Raw genomic sequence first — 14,471 nt, 5'->3', positions numbered from 1 at the left:
TTAAACCTTTTCATATAAAAATCTTAAAAAATCAGGTTGGTGAGATGGCACAGTAGAAAAAAGGAACCTGCCACCAAGCCTCACAACATAAGTTCAACTCCCCCAGGACCCAGGGAACGTCGAGGAAGAGAGGTCAGAAAGAATGTAGGAGCCACAGATAGGGAGGTGTGCTGTGAGATGCTGGGTTCTGGGCTCCGCACGGCCACTGCACTCATGCACTCACACTGCAGCTGTGGTTACCTGCACAAGGCAAAGCCAGCAAGGACAGACGGCATCCCAACAGGCAGCATTAGTCAGACTCAGTGAGTTACAGGGGCCGAAAAAGCGGGGAGAGATGAATTGGAGGTGTCTGAAGGGAGCAGAAGGGGGAAATCAAGGTGGACATGATCAGGACAGATTGATTGTATACATGTATGAAATTGTCAAAGAATGAATAAAAGGTCATCTTCTTGGGAAAAGGAGCAAGAGCCAGAGAGTGAGATAGCAAGGTGGGAAGGTGGGGGGGATCCTGACTGAGAAAGAAAACTCAGCATCAACCTCTGGCCTCCACAAGCACCTCCACACATGTCCCCACACTCAAACTCACACACACGAAAAGAATTTTTTAAAAAACTGATACTATTACTTATCTGGGGCAGGCGGTGGGCAAAAATAATGTAAAAGCAGGAAAACAGGGACAAGCGCTGTGAAAAGCTGTCTTCTGGCCCAGGCACAGCCCACGCAGTCATGACCTTATATTGCAGTAGCTGTGGCTGCCAGCAATTGATCTACATGTGACTGGGCCTATCAACAATCATGGACTGGGGAGGTACTTATGGGGCCCTCAGCCTTCCTGCTGAACAGTGGGCTACTGATGGATTCTGGAAGAGGGGCCGTCATTTTCTTTAGTCCTGTACCAACTGAGGAGCTCATCAGGCGCCAGTGGACTGCTCCAAACCCACTGTCACACTGTGATAATCCTGGTTAAACTCAGTAGATAGCATTAAAAAAAAAAAGCCAGAGAGATACCTCAGCAGATAAACTTTTTTGTGGTTAAAAACCTAAAGACCTGAATTGAAACCTGGGACTCACATGGTGGAAAGAGAGGACTGAGTCCCTCAAGCTGTCCTCTGACTGCCACACACATTGTGGCATGCATATGCCCACCCACATACACATACAACAGATAAATAAGTAAATAAATAATGTAAAAAATTAATAGAGAACATTAATGTAGGGAGACTTGTTGAGAAAGGGAAATTAATAATCAGAAGGCACGTTGTCCATGTATGAAATTATCAAAGAGCAGACTCAATAAAAACGTGTTTTCAAAGAAAGATCATTGTTTATAACTCAGAAAGTACCTTGCTAGATTTTAAATAATAATAATAATAGCAGCTTCCTTAGCGGGTGTATGAGTAAAGCCCTTAACATGATGTCAGGGCGCAGAAAGGAAGCTGTGCAAGTACTCAGTGTTCAGTACCAGCTCAGCGTGTGCCATGAAGGGCCAGGAGGAGCTGTATGGCAAAATCCTGTCTCGAAGAAAGAAAGAAAAACAAAGGTCCTCTCAGATCTTGTTACTAAGATGGCTCCATCCTGCTGCTCAGCACCAAGGGCACCATAAAAGAAGACAGAGTCTTCCACGTCTTCCTGCCTCAGCTGGTGGGGTTATGCGTTAGGAAGGCGCCCTCAGTGTGGAGACTCTTTGCACAGGGCACACACATAGGTATTTTTCACAGAACCCAGAGGACGTGCCAGAGTCCCCTTGCTCATCTTTGTGGGAAGGCTGCGAGGCCCAGATTTCCTCAGACAACCGAGGCGGATCGGGGCTTCTGCCTGGAACATTTCGAACATTGCCAAGTGACGTGGAGCAGGCGGGCCCCGCGGGCCCTCTACACTTCCTGTGTGGGGTCCAGACACCTGCCTCCCCTGCCTGCTTCTGGTGCTTCTTCAGAAATGGTAAGTCTCTCCTGGTAAAGCGCCCTGGTTTCCATCCTGTGATTGCAAGCAGTGATCCAGAGTCTTTACAGGCAGCCAGCACGTTGAGAACTTCCTCTGGCTTCCTTTTCAGAAGTAATGAGCAGGCTGTCTCCGCCATCTTAGTAGAGCGTGCGTTCTGAGAAGGATGCAGTGGAACGCTTTCTGCAGAATACTGCTCCTCGGCCTCCTCCTCGTAGGTGAGTAGGCGGGAATGGAGAAGGGTGGTGCTTTTCCCGGCCATTGCAAGGCTCTCAGCCTTGCCTGGTGCGGCTGGTGCTTCACGGACTAAAAGGTTCAAGGAACTGTTGGTGATGCCGTTAGGGAGGGGGGAAGAGGGCTGGAGAGGGAAAAAAATGTGGCCCCAGGTGCCCGGGAGACAGTTCAGGAGACAGGCAAAGGAAACCAGTTGGGTTGATCATATCTACTGAGGGAAGGGGTCTGTCTGTCATCCAGAATGAACCCATCTGTCTGATCTGAACTCAGCAGTGCTTAAGGGAAGGAGCAGGGGTAGCTCTGCTTGGTTTTGGGGAGAGGGGAAAGGTAGACCCGGGCCCTGCCCTGCTTAGTGTCTTTGAGACAATCCCTTTGTGATTTCCGGTCTTTTGAAGGTGACCATGAGATTCCAATTAGTTTAGTCCTTTTTTCTGAAGCAAGGTGGGATATAAGTTGATAAACAGCTGAGCGCTCTCATGTGAGATAAATAGCGCGAGCGTGTGTACAAAAGCCGTTTGCGAAGTGTGTGTGCACTGCGTGAAGAAAGGACTTTACACGGCTTGACCCATTTGATTCTTACTTCTTCCCTGGAAGAAAGGTGGTCCAGCCCCTGACTTACAGATGAAGTCGTCACTGCAGGATTGAATAATTATTCAATGATAAAGAGTAAACCCAGCAGCTGATCTGGGAAACCAGGATGTCTGTCTACAAGGCCTGTGCTTGGAAGGGTTGCACTTTGTGAGCCAAAATGGCTCATGAGAGTTTTCCGTCAAAGACCTAGAAAATACTGTGTTGCCAGAGCTGGGCTCCTCTCTCAGAGCCACAGCCATTGTGCCTCCATTTCCTGCTTCACCTTGGGTTTCTCAAGCATGAGTATACACACATCTTCACTGGGGGTGCTGAGTGAGGTGGCTGGCTGCTTCTAACACAGAGGCTCATGATGCAGTCTAGGTCGGCTCTTCTTAAACTCAACATCCTTCTGCCTTAGCCTCTCGAGTCCTGGGATTGCAAGCTTGTGCCATCATCTCCCTCAACATTCCATATTTCTAAAAAGCTTTTATGTTTATTAATCTGTGACAGGTCCAAGGAATACACTTTAAGTCTCAAGGGGCAGAATATGACTCTTGCGTGGAATGGCCAGGCCTTTTCTTAGAGGTGTATGGTATAAATTGTACTCTCTCTTAAATTAAAGAGATGATAGTGATAGATAGATAGATAGATAGATAGATAAAAACACATAAATTAAAAAAGAAAAGAGGAAAGCCTCCGAGAAGGTTCAGTGGGTGAAGGTGTCTCCCACCAAGGCTGACAACCTGGGTTTCATCCCTAGGTCCCACAAGTGAAAGGCGAGAACTAATTCTTTTTTTTTTTTTCTTTTTTGGTTTTTCGAGGCAGGGTTTCTCTGTGTAGTTTTGGTGCCTTTCCTGGATCTCGCGCTGTAGACCAGGCTGGCCTCGAACTCACAGAGATCTGCCTGCCTCTGCCTCCCGAGTGCTGGGATTAAAGGCGTGTGCCACCACCGCCCGGCTCGAGAACTAATTCTTATAAGCTGCCCTCTGACCTCCACACATGTGCTGTAACATGCATATGCTCACATACCTACACACAAAATAAGTAAATGTAAACAAATGTAATAAAAGGAAGAATAAAGAGAAAGGGGGAGGGAAGGAGAATACTAAAGACTTAAGCACCCTAGTAATGTGCCTTGTCTGCTCTGGGGATGGGAGAACACCTCACCCTACACAGAGGCTGTTCATAAACAAAACGCTCAGGCAGTGCAGGGGAAACTGGTCACCGTAACAGACACAAGTCAGTGTTGAGCGAGGGGACCCAGGAGAGCCCGGATGCACAGGCTCTAGCTGAGGAGTAGTCGGGTTTCAAATATTCCCACCCCTGTCTCAAGCAGAAAACAAATGGAAAATGTGAGCTGTCCGGCTCTCAGGAGCCAGAGGCAGAAAGAGTCCCAACACCTGTAGCCGCCAAGGGCTTGTTTTTCTTCTGAAGTCGGAGAACGGTTTTCACAGTGGAGAGTCTGCTGCCACGCTCATTTGCTGTCTCCTGGGCCACCCAGAAAGGAGCCTCAGCATGCTCGACTTCTGCTTGTCAGGGCCACGAGTGCACCTGTGCCTCATGCTGGTTGTCTCCTGCTGTGGGATGTTCTGTATGTCAAATGTGTTGCTGATTAGTCAATAATTAAAACACTGATTGGCCATTGGCTAGGCAGGAAGTGTAGGCGGGACAAGGAGGAGAATAAAGCTGGGAAGTGGAAGGCTGAGTCAGAGAGACACTGCCAGCCGCCATGATGAGAAACAGCATGTGAAGATGCCGGTAAGCCACGAGCCACGTGGCAAGGTATAGATTAATGGAAATGGGTTAATTTAAGCTGTAAGAACAGTTAGCAAGAAGCCTGCCACGGCCATACAGTTTGTAAGCAAAATAAGCCTCTGTGTTTACTTGGTTGGGTTTGAAAGGCTGTGGGACTGGCAGGTGAGAGAGATTTGTCCTGACTGTGGGCCAGGCAGGAAAACTCTACCTACAGTCTCCCTGTTCAGCATCCTCCCGAATTGGCTGGGAACCCCTGCCCAATACCCTGCAGTAAACATCCTTTACTGGTGTAGAGAAACGGCTGATCTGGGGGGGGGGGGGGGTGGAAAGGCCTTTAGGTGCCAGTGACAGGAAGACAGGAACACAACCTTTTGTTTAGCATTTCAGGCATCCACAGCCCTTACTAACTCATTTCTTTATTGTTTGTTTTCTAGTTGGCACTCGGCAGGACGGTAAGATATGATTCCTTTCTTTGCTATGAGATCATGCCGGTATTCTTGGTTCAGCCGTCACACTAAATAACAATGTTCCAGTCTGTAACTGATGGGCGATGTATACCACAGTAGACCCACGTGATCATAATGGGACTGGGTCACTGTGTCTTTTCTGTGTGTACATACACAGATACATACCATTGTGATTGCCTGTTCAGTGTAATTACATGCTGCAGAGGTTTGTAGGCTAGGCACAACACTCTACAATATATAGTCTAGGTGAACAATGATCACAACACTCTACAATATATAGTCTAGGTGAACAATGATCACAACACTCTGCACTATATAGTCTAGGTGAACAATGATCACAACACTCTACAATATATAGTCTAGGTGAACAATGATCACAACACTCTACAGTATATAGTCTAGGTGAACAGTGGGCACAATACTCTGCAGTGTATAGCCTCGGTGAACAGTGGGCACAACACTCTACTGTATATGGTCTAGGTGAACAATGATCACAGCACTCTGCACTATATAGTCTAGGTGAACAATGATCACAACACTCTACAGTACATAGTCTAGGTGAACAATGATCACAACACTCTACACTCTAGTCTCTTGAACAGTGGGCTCTGCTGTCTAGGTTTGTGTACGTGTGTGCTATGATGTTCACTCAGTGACCAAGTCACTTTAGAGTGCATTTCTCAGAATTAACTGTGTTTAGAGTGCAGTTTTCTCAAGGCTTCCCACAGACAAACCGCAGGCAACAGTGAAAGAGATTTTTCTCCTCCTTTGCCTCATAGATGTACCCCAGTTTAGGGAACAAGGAGACTGCAGAAAATGATGAACAACTTAGAACTGTTGAACAGTTTACAGTAGAGCTGGGAAGGTGACTCAGTTGGTAAAATGTTTGCCTGACAAGAATGAGGACCTGAGTTCAATTCCCAAAACACACATAAAAAAGCCAAACACGCCAGGCGGTGGTGGCGCACGCCTTTAATCCCAGCACTCGGGAGGCAGAGGCAGGCGGATCTCTGTGAGTTCCAGGACAGCCTGTCTACAGCACGAGATCCAGGACAGGCACCAAAGCTACACAGAGAAACCCTGTCTCAAAAAACAAACAAACAAACAAAAAACCAAGCGCAGTCCAAGCACTGGGGAGGCGGAGACAGGAGGATCCCTGGGGCTTATTGTCCAGTCAGTCTAGGCGAGTCATCAAGCTCCGGGTTCAGTGAGACACCTTGTCTCAAAAGCAAGGAGATGGTGAACTATGGCAGAAGGCACCCAATGTCTGCCTGTACACACACACGCACACACACACACACACACACGCACACCATGCACACATGCACACACACACACACACCCAGGAACACTAACATACACACATACACAAAAAGTTAAAAGTACCAATGGTTTTCATTCTTCTGCTTTTCCTATTTGATGTGGGGTTGATAGAGGATGTGAGGCTGGCCAGAATGCATGTATAGGGTGACCCTGGTTAAGTTTTGGAGTGGCATTTGGGTGCACATTCATAACCATGGGCTTGGATAGTCTGAATGGGGGTGTCTTTGTGTGCACTAGCCGGAACTTTACTTTCTCAGTCAGAGCAGTCGAGTCAAGACTGTCCCAATCCTGTTTAGTCAGTGCCTCCAAACTGAGAGACGCAACACTGTATTCAAAAGCAGCAGCCGTGGCAGGCTCCGTTCCCTTCAGTGTGTCGCCAGTGTCCATGGCAGTCATTTCGTGCATAGCCAACAGACACAGAATGCAGAATGTAAGACTCCAGACAGCTTGTCGTACACAGCCAAAGAAACTTCAAGTCCAGTTGTGCTCTTAAGACTGAGGGGAGGGTCCTCACCCATGGGAGCAGGCTGGATCTTAGTCGCTAAGAATATAACTAACAGCTCTTACTGCTTCCCTTTCAGATACCGAGAACTCTGGTAAGAGGATTCACTCTACACAGCCTCTTCTCAGATGTTGAACAAACTGATCAGATGACACCGTGAGAGTCGTAGTAACAATGGGAACTGGAGCTAGTACAGGGAGACTGGGGTCAACTGTCTGAAATGTGTCTGGTTTGGCTGCTAGCTCCCATGTCTGCTTAGAGCTATGCATGGATGCTTCCCTGTGCTCGGGAAAGGCTTTCGCACAGGTGGCTGTGGGTCAGACAGACCCTCCATTGGTTTTTGTGTGAGCCATAAGTTCCTTGAAGGCCGAGGCAGAATTTCATTTCCCTGTCCTTGGTGCCTGGCCCATAGTGGGTGCTCAATGAAGTGTGTTTGAGTGAATAGATAAACAGAATGTTAATATTTTGCTAGTTCTTTGTCCTCAAGAAGCCAATTGTCTTTAAGAGACACAAATAGTTGATGCTACAGTGTGCTGCATGCAATGGGTGGGTGCAAAGAAAGTATGAAGTATGAAAAGAAAGGCAAACTCCGCAAAGTGTAGCTGAGGAAGGCTGGGGGGTTGTTTCCTGAGCTGAGTTTTCAAAGGTTTCACTTGTACTTTAGCACGGAGGATGCTTGAGGCAGAGGAGACAAAATCTAATCCTGAGACTTGTTTAAATCCCGATTCAGTTCCCTACTTGGGTGTTAATGGATAGCTGCTTAATACCTCTGCTATTTGATCATTGTGTGTAAAATGGAAACAACCTGTAGCACTGATGTGTAGACTTCATGATTGATTCATTGAAGATACTCACAACAGTACCTGCCGGTCAGAAGTCAGTAGGTGGCATTTAGCTATTCCATAGAAACTCATTGTTTTTAGAGAGCAAACGCTGAAGGTCTGGGGTGGAGGTAGAGCCATGGCTCGGCAGTTAAGACCACTTGCTGCTCTTTCAAAGGACCAACGTTCGGTTCCCAGCACCCAGTTCCAGGGAATCCGGCCTTCTCTTCTGGCCTCTGTGAGCACCCACACGTATGTGTGCATACTAACAAGCAAACATACACATAGAGTTTCTTTTAAATCTTTTTAAAAGGGATTAAATGAGTGTGGTGGTACACACCTTTAATCCCAGCACTCTGGAGGCAGAGGCAGATGGAGCTCTGTGAGTTAGAAGCCAGCCTGGTCTACATAGCAAGTTTCAGGTCAGCCAAGGCTACATACATAGTGAGACCCTGCCTCAGGGAGAGAGAGGTTGGGGAGATATATATCTTGGAAAGTAGATGCAGACAGACCTAGCCAGTACTTGAATAGAAGAATAGATGTTAAAGTTTGTTGAGCATATATGTTCTAGCTGTTGACCTGAATTAGGGGGGAAAGGCTTAGAAACAAATAGTCTAATCAATGAGGGATAAATAATTTATAGGAAACTCAATTTCTTAACCATTGTGAAATGCCATGGATATGTGTAAGAATGGATGTGTACAAACTCTTCGTGAACACATCTGTCTCTAAACATGGACATCCAGCCCTTGTAAATCAACATTCTGATGTTGAATTTAGACCAATAAAGTTGTAAGCAATTTTTTACATGTTTTCAGACAAATCTCCTAAACATAGTATAATGTCTGTTTACTTTTAGTTTATCTTATTTAAGATTTCTGATTCACAGCCGGGCGGTGGTGGCGCACGCCTTTAATCCCAGCACTCGGGAGGCAGAGCCAGGCGGATCTTTGTGAGTTCGAGGCCAGCCTGGGCTACCAAGTGAGTTCCAGGAAAGGCACAAAGCTACACAGAGAAACCCTGTCTCGAAAAACCAAAGAAAAAAAAAAAAAAGAAAGAAAAAGAAAAAGATTTCTGATTCACATAAACTTTCTAGGAAACATCAATGGTAAAAAAAAAAAATTATTAAATCAAAGCAGCCCTCTGTTATGATTATACCCAGCTCCTGGCTGCTGCCTGGGGAGCAGGTCGTGTGAAGTCCCAGCCAGATGTCTGGTGAGCAGCTGGGTCAGAGCTCAGCCGTTTTCTATGTTAGCAGGATGGCAGGAAGGAAGGGCAGGAAGAAGGCAGCATCTTTCACGAGCATCCGCTATGTGCATCCACTTTCACCTTTAGGATCCTTTTGATTCTTTCAAATACCCTCTGAAGTGGCCATTTTATCTCCACTTCCCTGATGAAGAGGCTTGAGGCTGGGAGCCATGGTACATGCCTGTAATCCCAGCACTCAAGAGACTGAGGCAGGAAGGTTGGAAATGTGAGGCCAGACCAGCAAGACTTTGTCTTAAATAATAAAGACTTTTTAAAAAGAGGAACACTGGAGCTCGGAGAAGTCAAGGACTTGTTCCTGCTCATACAGCCTGGTCATCTGTGTCTTTCCCCAGGAACACCTGTGTCTCAGCACTAGCCACCACCACTTTCTCTCTTCCAGCTCAGATTCTGTCATGTCAGGACTCTGGCATATCCCAGTAGCATCCAGGATGCAGCCACAAGTCTTCCAGAAAGACCACCAGCCCACCTCTTAGGGCAACGATGCCTGTTATAGGGAGTGTGGGTTTTATGAGTGGATTTCTCTCGCCCACAGCTGTGGCTCCTCCCTCCAACCAAACAACAGAGAGTTCCTTATACTCAGAGATAATCTAAAGCCAAGTCTCTCCTTACAGAAAGAGCCAGCATCCTCTTAATGTGTGCAGAGAGTCTTGGGTCACTCAGAGGCAATATGGAGGAAAGTGTGTTGAGTAGGACATTTGATCTTGATTACAAGCAGCTCCATTAGCTTTAAGGGAGAACATCAGAGGCTGAGGATGTGGCTTAGTTGGCAGAGTGCCTGCCTGGCATGCACGAAGCCCTGGATTCAATTCCCAGCACCACATTAACAGTCCATGGCGGTGTGTACCTAGAATCCCAGAGCTCAGGAGTTAGAGGCAGGAGGATCAGAAGTTGAAGATCACCCTCAACTTCATAACAATTATGTGGCCAGCCTTGACTGCACAAGACTTGTCTCAAAACAAAAAGAGAAAAATCATGGGAAATATATAGGCCAAGAGTCAGTCACTCAAATGTGTGGAGGTCTTTATCGTAGGACCCTGTGACAGCTAGCCGTAAGATGATTCTGGCTGAATGAGGAGAACAGCCCAAGAGTTTTCTGTCCTTTGACTAACACTCCAGTGTCCATAGTTCTGGCTTGGGAGCACATGTGCCCGTATTTTGAATTTGAAGTATCTGGATTATACATGAGCATATTTTGGGGCCTGAATCCAGACCTCACCTCTAGGGTTTACAGGACTTGGGGTGTTGGTACTTACGACTGCTAGAATATTTTTATCTTAAATGGAAGTGTACACCAGGATTATTTTCTTACTATTCTTTCCCTTTTTTTTTGTTTGCAGATAATGAGGCACAAAACTGTGAGTCTACAGTGCTTTATTTATGCCCCGTCAGAAGACACAGGCAGTGGGTGGAGGGGAGGAGACAGATTGAGAGAGAACAGCACCAAGAACTGAGAGCCTCCTATTATGTTCCCAGTGTCTGTGTTAGAAAGATTTCAAATGAGGACTTTTGTGGGCTTTTCTTTACTTCCCCGTTCCAGCTCCCTATGTGACTGCCTCCACTCTGAAGCCACCTTCCAGAGGGTTCTCTGCCCCTCCATCTATACACACACACACCCTCTCCCAATTGATCTAGTCAGGATACCTCCCTCTGCCAAGCAAACCTCAACCCCGGTGATAAAAATCTCCTGTACCTGGCTGCCTCTTACAGGACCAACTTGCCATTTGTGAAATTATCTTGTATTTCCCTTCCAACCTCCTTCCCTTTCCCCCTTTTCCTCAGATTATAAAGTCTCCATCTCAGGAACCAGGATAGAACTGACATGCCCTCTAGAGAGTGAAGTCGTTTCTTGGAAGAAAAAGGATGAACAATTAGCTAATGAGAATGATAAGATTCTGGTGCTGGAGAACTTTTCGGAAGTCCAGGACAGTGACTACTATGCCTGCTACGCAGAAACCCCACCAAACGCTTACCTCTACCTGAAAGCAAGAGGTAACTCGGGCTCCTCTCCAAACAGCTTTCTCAAGAACCCCCCCAAGCCTGCCACAGTCCCTGTCATCCCAAATCTCCTCCTGCACTCTGTCCCTGGCTCCTGGGGGCCACACAGTATCGGTATTTTCTGAAAAAACAGATGAAACAGTGGCCTGGGATTGTCTGGGTAACTTCAGTTCGTACCAGGTATAAAATAGCAAGTTCCCTCAGAGGCAGGCTTGGGTCACTTGCCTTGTAACATACTCAGAATCAAGGTTCACCAGCACCAGAGACACATTTCATTAGGAGGACTTGCAGAGAGACTCAATGCCACTACCTAAAAGTCCTAAACCAAGGCACCACAATACAAAATAAGAGCTGCATTTATCTAGTACTGTTCTTGGTCTGGGGTGGGGGTGGGGGTTGTTGTTCATTGTTTTGGTTTTGTTGTTGTTGTTTATACTTGTTTGTTTTTGTTTTTCTGGGACAGGGTTTCTCTGTGTTGCCCTGGCTGTCCTGGAACTCACTCTGTAGACCAGGCTAGCCTTGTACTCACAGAGATCTACCTGCCTCTGCCTCCCGAGTGCTGAGATTAAAGGCATGTGCTATCACTACCCAGCTAAGTAGTGTATTTCTAATCCCAACACATGCCTCAATTATCCAAAGGCACACTAGGCAAGCTCTATACCACTGAACTCCGCCCCCAAGGTCCATACCATGGGATTCTTTCCTGCTATCCCCACATCAGCCATATAGGTGAAGCACATTTTTTAATTACCATTTAGTTGATGAGAAAACAAAGTGGGCTGAAAATCCCCGCAACTGGTGAGTGATGGAGCTAACACTGTTTGTCTCCAGAGCCTCTGACTGTGATCAGCCATGTTGCCTGTCATTCTCACTGGACACTATTGTAGCCAGGACTCTGATGCTGGCAGGCATGCAGGTGTTGAAGGAAGACTTGTCTTCCTTTGTTTCTTCCTCTTCTCCCGAGTCCAGCTGGTTTCCTTTTTGGGTCACGTCTCTCCCTCCCCCACCCCTGCCCCCTGCAGTGTGTGAGAACTGCATGGAGGTGGACCTGACAGCAGTAGCCATCATCATCGTCGTTGACGTCTGCATCACCCTGGGCTTGCTGATGGTGGTTTATTACTGGAGCAAGAATAGGAAGGCCAAGGCCAAGCCTGTGACCCGAGGAACCGGTGCTGCGGGCAGGCCCCGAGGTAAAACCACAAAGCTGGGTCAAGGGAGATTGGGCCTGGAACCAGGATGGGCAAGTCTATAGCAGATTCCAAACAGCTTCTCTAGCACATTCTCTGTGATACCAAGGTCCCTTCAGAGGGCTCCCGATTCATGATCATTACTCCCTTCCACCCTAAAAAAACCTCTGAAAACCAACACTGACCAACCAATGCAGTGGGCTTCCTCAGATGCCCAGCAGTACTCTGCAGGAAGCAGATTCCACCCCCAAACTGGGGGCAGCGAGATCTCAGGATGTTAGTCCCCACCTCTTCTTCTCCCTTCCTCCTGCAGAAAGAATGGGAGGACCTGAGCTAGAGCAAAGTCACAAATGAAGAGACCAGTGTGGAGGCCTTAGGGATGGGGTGAAGGAAAGAAAGAAGGAAGAGTTGCTGGATGGGGAAAGGAGATTAGAAGAAAGGACAGAGAGGATTGGCCTCCCTTAGGTTGGATCCCCTGGCAGCCATCTTTACTGCAGGACTGGTGTTCAGCTTGGAAACAATGTTTTCCCCCCTCCCTCCTCTGCAGGGCAAAACAAGGAGCGGCCACCACCTGTTCCCAACCCAGACTATGAGGTAATGGGATATAGTGGGTGGGAAGTTGGAGGGGCTGCTTCTAGAGAGAAGGAGACTGCACGGGACTGCCCATCTCATCTGCCCGACACTTCAAGCTGCTCATCGGGTCTCCCAGGACAGGCTACCCGTGTGCCTTCTCTGCCTTCTTCATGTTATAACAGGACTGTCTCAAAGGCTGGCTTGGCTTCCACAACCATGTAGAGGCAGGGGTTGACTGAGATTCTATGCAAATGCTAACCTGATAGATAAGAAGGGTGCTCCAGCAGCATGCCAGTGCAGTCAACCAGTCGTCAAAATAGGGCAGTGCTTGATTAGTAAATAGCCCCTAGTTTTCCTCCATCATGCACACTCACACACACATGCACATACACACCACACACACACACACACACACACACACACACACACACACACACACACACACACACACACCACATGCATGCACAGTTGGGCACCACAGCTCCCCTCCCACCAGGCTGCCATTTGATTTCCCAACCGAAGACTTAATACCTGGCACCAGGACTGCCTTCATTGTGACCATGCACTATCACACTGGACAAATTGAACAAAATCTGAGCATCAAGAATGGGGGATCTAGTGTTCCCTCGGTAACTCCAGCTAACCTTGACAGAAGTGCTAGAGGCAAATCTTTCCAGTCTCCCTTGCTGGGTTAGGGGAGCTGAGGCTTCCAGAAGGAGGTAGCTGGCTCAAATCTGTGCCAAGTCACAACTGGACTCCTCCTGACTCCAAGCCCAGAGGTCTTACCCTGCACTGCAGCCAACACTCCAATGCCTTTCTTCCTTCATAGCTCCTTCCTCCCACCCTCCTAACCACCTTCCTGTTCCACCCTTAGCCCATCCGCAAAGGCCAGCGGGACCTGTATTCTGGCCTGAACCAGAGAGCAGTCTGACAGATGGGAGAGACACCGGCCCCCATGGACCCAGATCCAGCCCCCTGAGCACCGTGCTGTTCCTTGTCCTCTGGACAAATTGTGGACCCCAGAGGACTGATCTTCAGTCTTCTGGTGAACACACCTCCTGGAACCTTGCCTCTGCTTCCTCTCCTGCCACCTCTGCTAGTCTCCAGTACTAGAACATTACTATCTCAATATCCTCTGAAACATCATGAATGGTCCAGCCCTCAGCCAGCCATCTTGTCAGGATGCTTATTCCAGCCACTCACTCCCTGCCAGCTCCTTCCTTCTGCACAGATGTTATCTTTGCTGTCAATCCCCTCCTTTCCCTGCATATAAATTGGCCCTCTTCCCCAGCCCTTTCCTATAGCTTTCTGTTTTCCCACCTCTGTGTTTTACACCCTTCCCTGGGGATGGGCTCAGTGATCATTGGCAGAGGTCCTGGCCTGGCACCTGCTGCGAGTCCCTCTCCACGTTTCATCTTAAATCCTTGGATAGTCATCTGCATCTCCGTGAATATACCAGACTCCTCTCTGCTAATGGAAAAGCAATAAAGTATATTGGCTAGAAAAGTTACTGTCCCTTTTTTTCTGGAAGGTCCTCAGAAGCAGCCTGTGTCCTAAGGCGATTCAGACTCTCCCCAGGGACTCAATGCAGCACTTGCCTATTGGAGGGAGTGGGCACTAGCATCAAATCATCACATGCATCAAATCATCAAAGGTGCTGAGTGATGGCTGGTCCCTGATGGAGTGGTCGGTCCATAAAATGAATGAGACAAATGGGACCCGACAGGCAGGTGGTGATACCAGAAAAGAAGGGAGGAAACAGAGGGGGTTGGTGCTGAGACAAGGCTTCCACCAGCTGCCAGGAAACTGCTGAACAGAACAGCGGGAAGTGGAAAAA

The 14,471-nt window shown here is 47.8% G+C and overlaps 1 protein-coding gene across 1 annotated transcript; it reads left to right on the top strand.

Annotated features, from left to right (window-relative positions):
* The first annotated feature begins 1,993 nt into the window (after positions 1–1,993).
* Positions 1,994–14,103, top strand: LOC128104036 (T-cell surface glycoprotein CD3 epsilon chain). The gene is made up of 8 exons (XM_052728785.1): positions 1,994–2,156; positions 4,932–4,949; positions 6,869–6,883; positions 10,217–10,234; positions 10,659–10,868; positions 11,897–12,064; positions 12,609–12,655; positions 13,509–14,103. The coding sequence occupies exons 1-8, from the start codon at positions 2,105–2,107 to the stop codon at positions 13,563–13,565; spliced, it is 585 nt and encodes a 194-aa protein (XP_052584745.1). The 5' UTR covers positions 1,994–2,104; the 3' UTR covers positions 13,566–14,103.
* Positions 14,104–14,471: the final 368 nt, after the last annotated feature.

The sequence above is a fragment of the Peromyscus californicus genome, unplaced genomic scaffold (genome assembly GCF_007827085.1).
Source record: "Peromyscus californicus insignis strain IS unplaced genomic scaffold, ASM782708v3 Scaffold_11__1_contigs__length_118956290, whole genome shotgun sequence".
NCBI lineage: Eukaryota > Metazoa > Chordata > Mammalia > Rodentia > Cricetidae > Peromyscus > Peromyscus californicus.
The sequence above is the reverse complement of the archived record's forward strand: the minus strand, read 5'-3'. Positions and strand labels throughout refer to the sequence as shown.

Bases quoted from the DNA above. Each gene is read 5' to 3' on its own strand.
- LOC128104036 (XM_052728785.1), top strand. From the start codon at position 2,105: ATGCAGTGGAACGCTTTCTGCAGAATACTGCTCCTCGGCCTCCTCCTC. The intron at 10,869-11,896 runs GTAACTCGGGCT...TGCCCCCTGCAG, and splicing joins CCTCTACCTGAAAGCAAGAG to TGTGTGAGAACTGCATGGAG. The intron at 12,065-12,608 runs GTAAAACCACAA...CCTCCTCTGCAG, and splicing joins TGCTGCGGGCAGGCCCCGAG to GGCAAAACAAGGAGCGGCCA.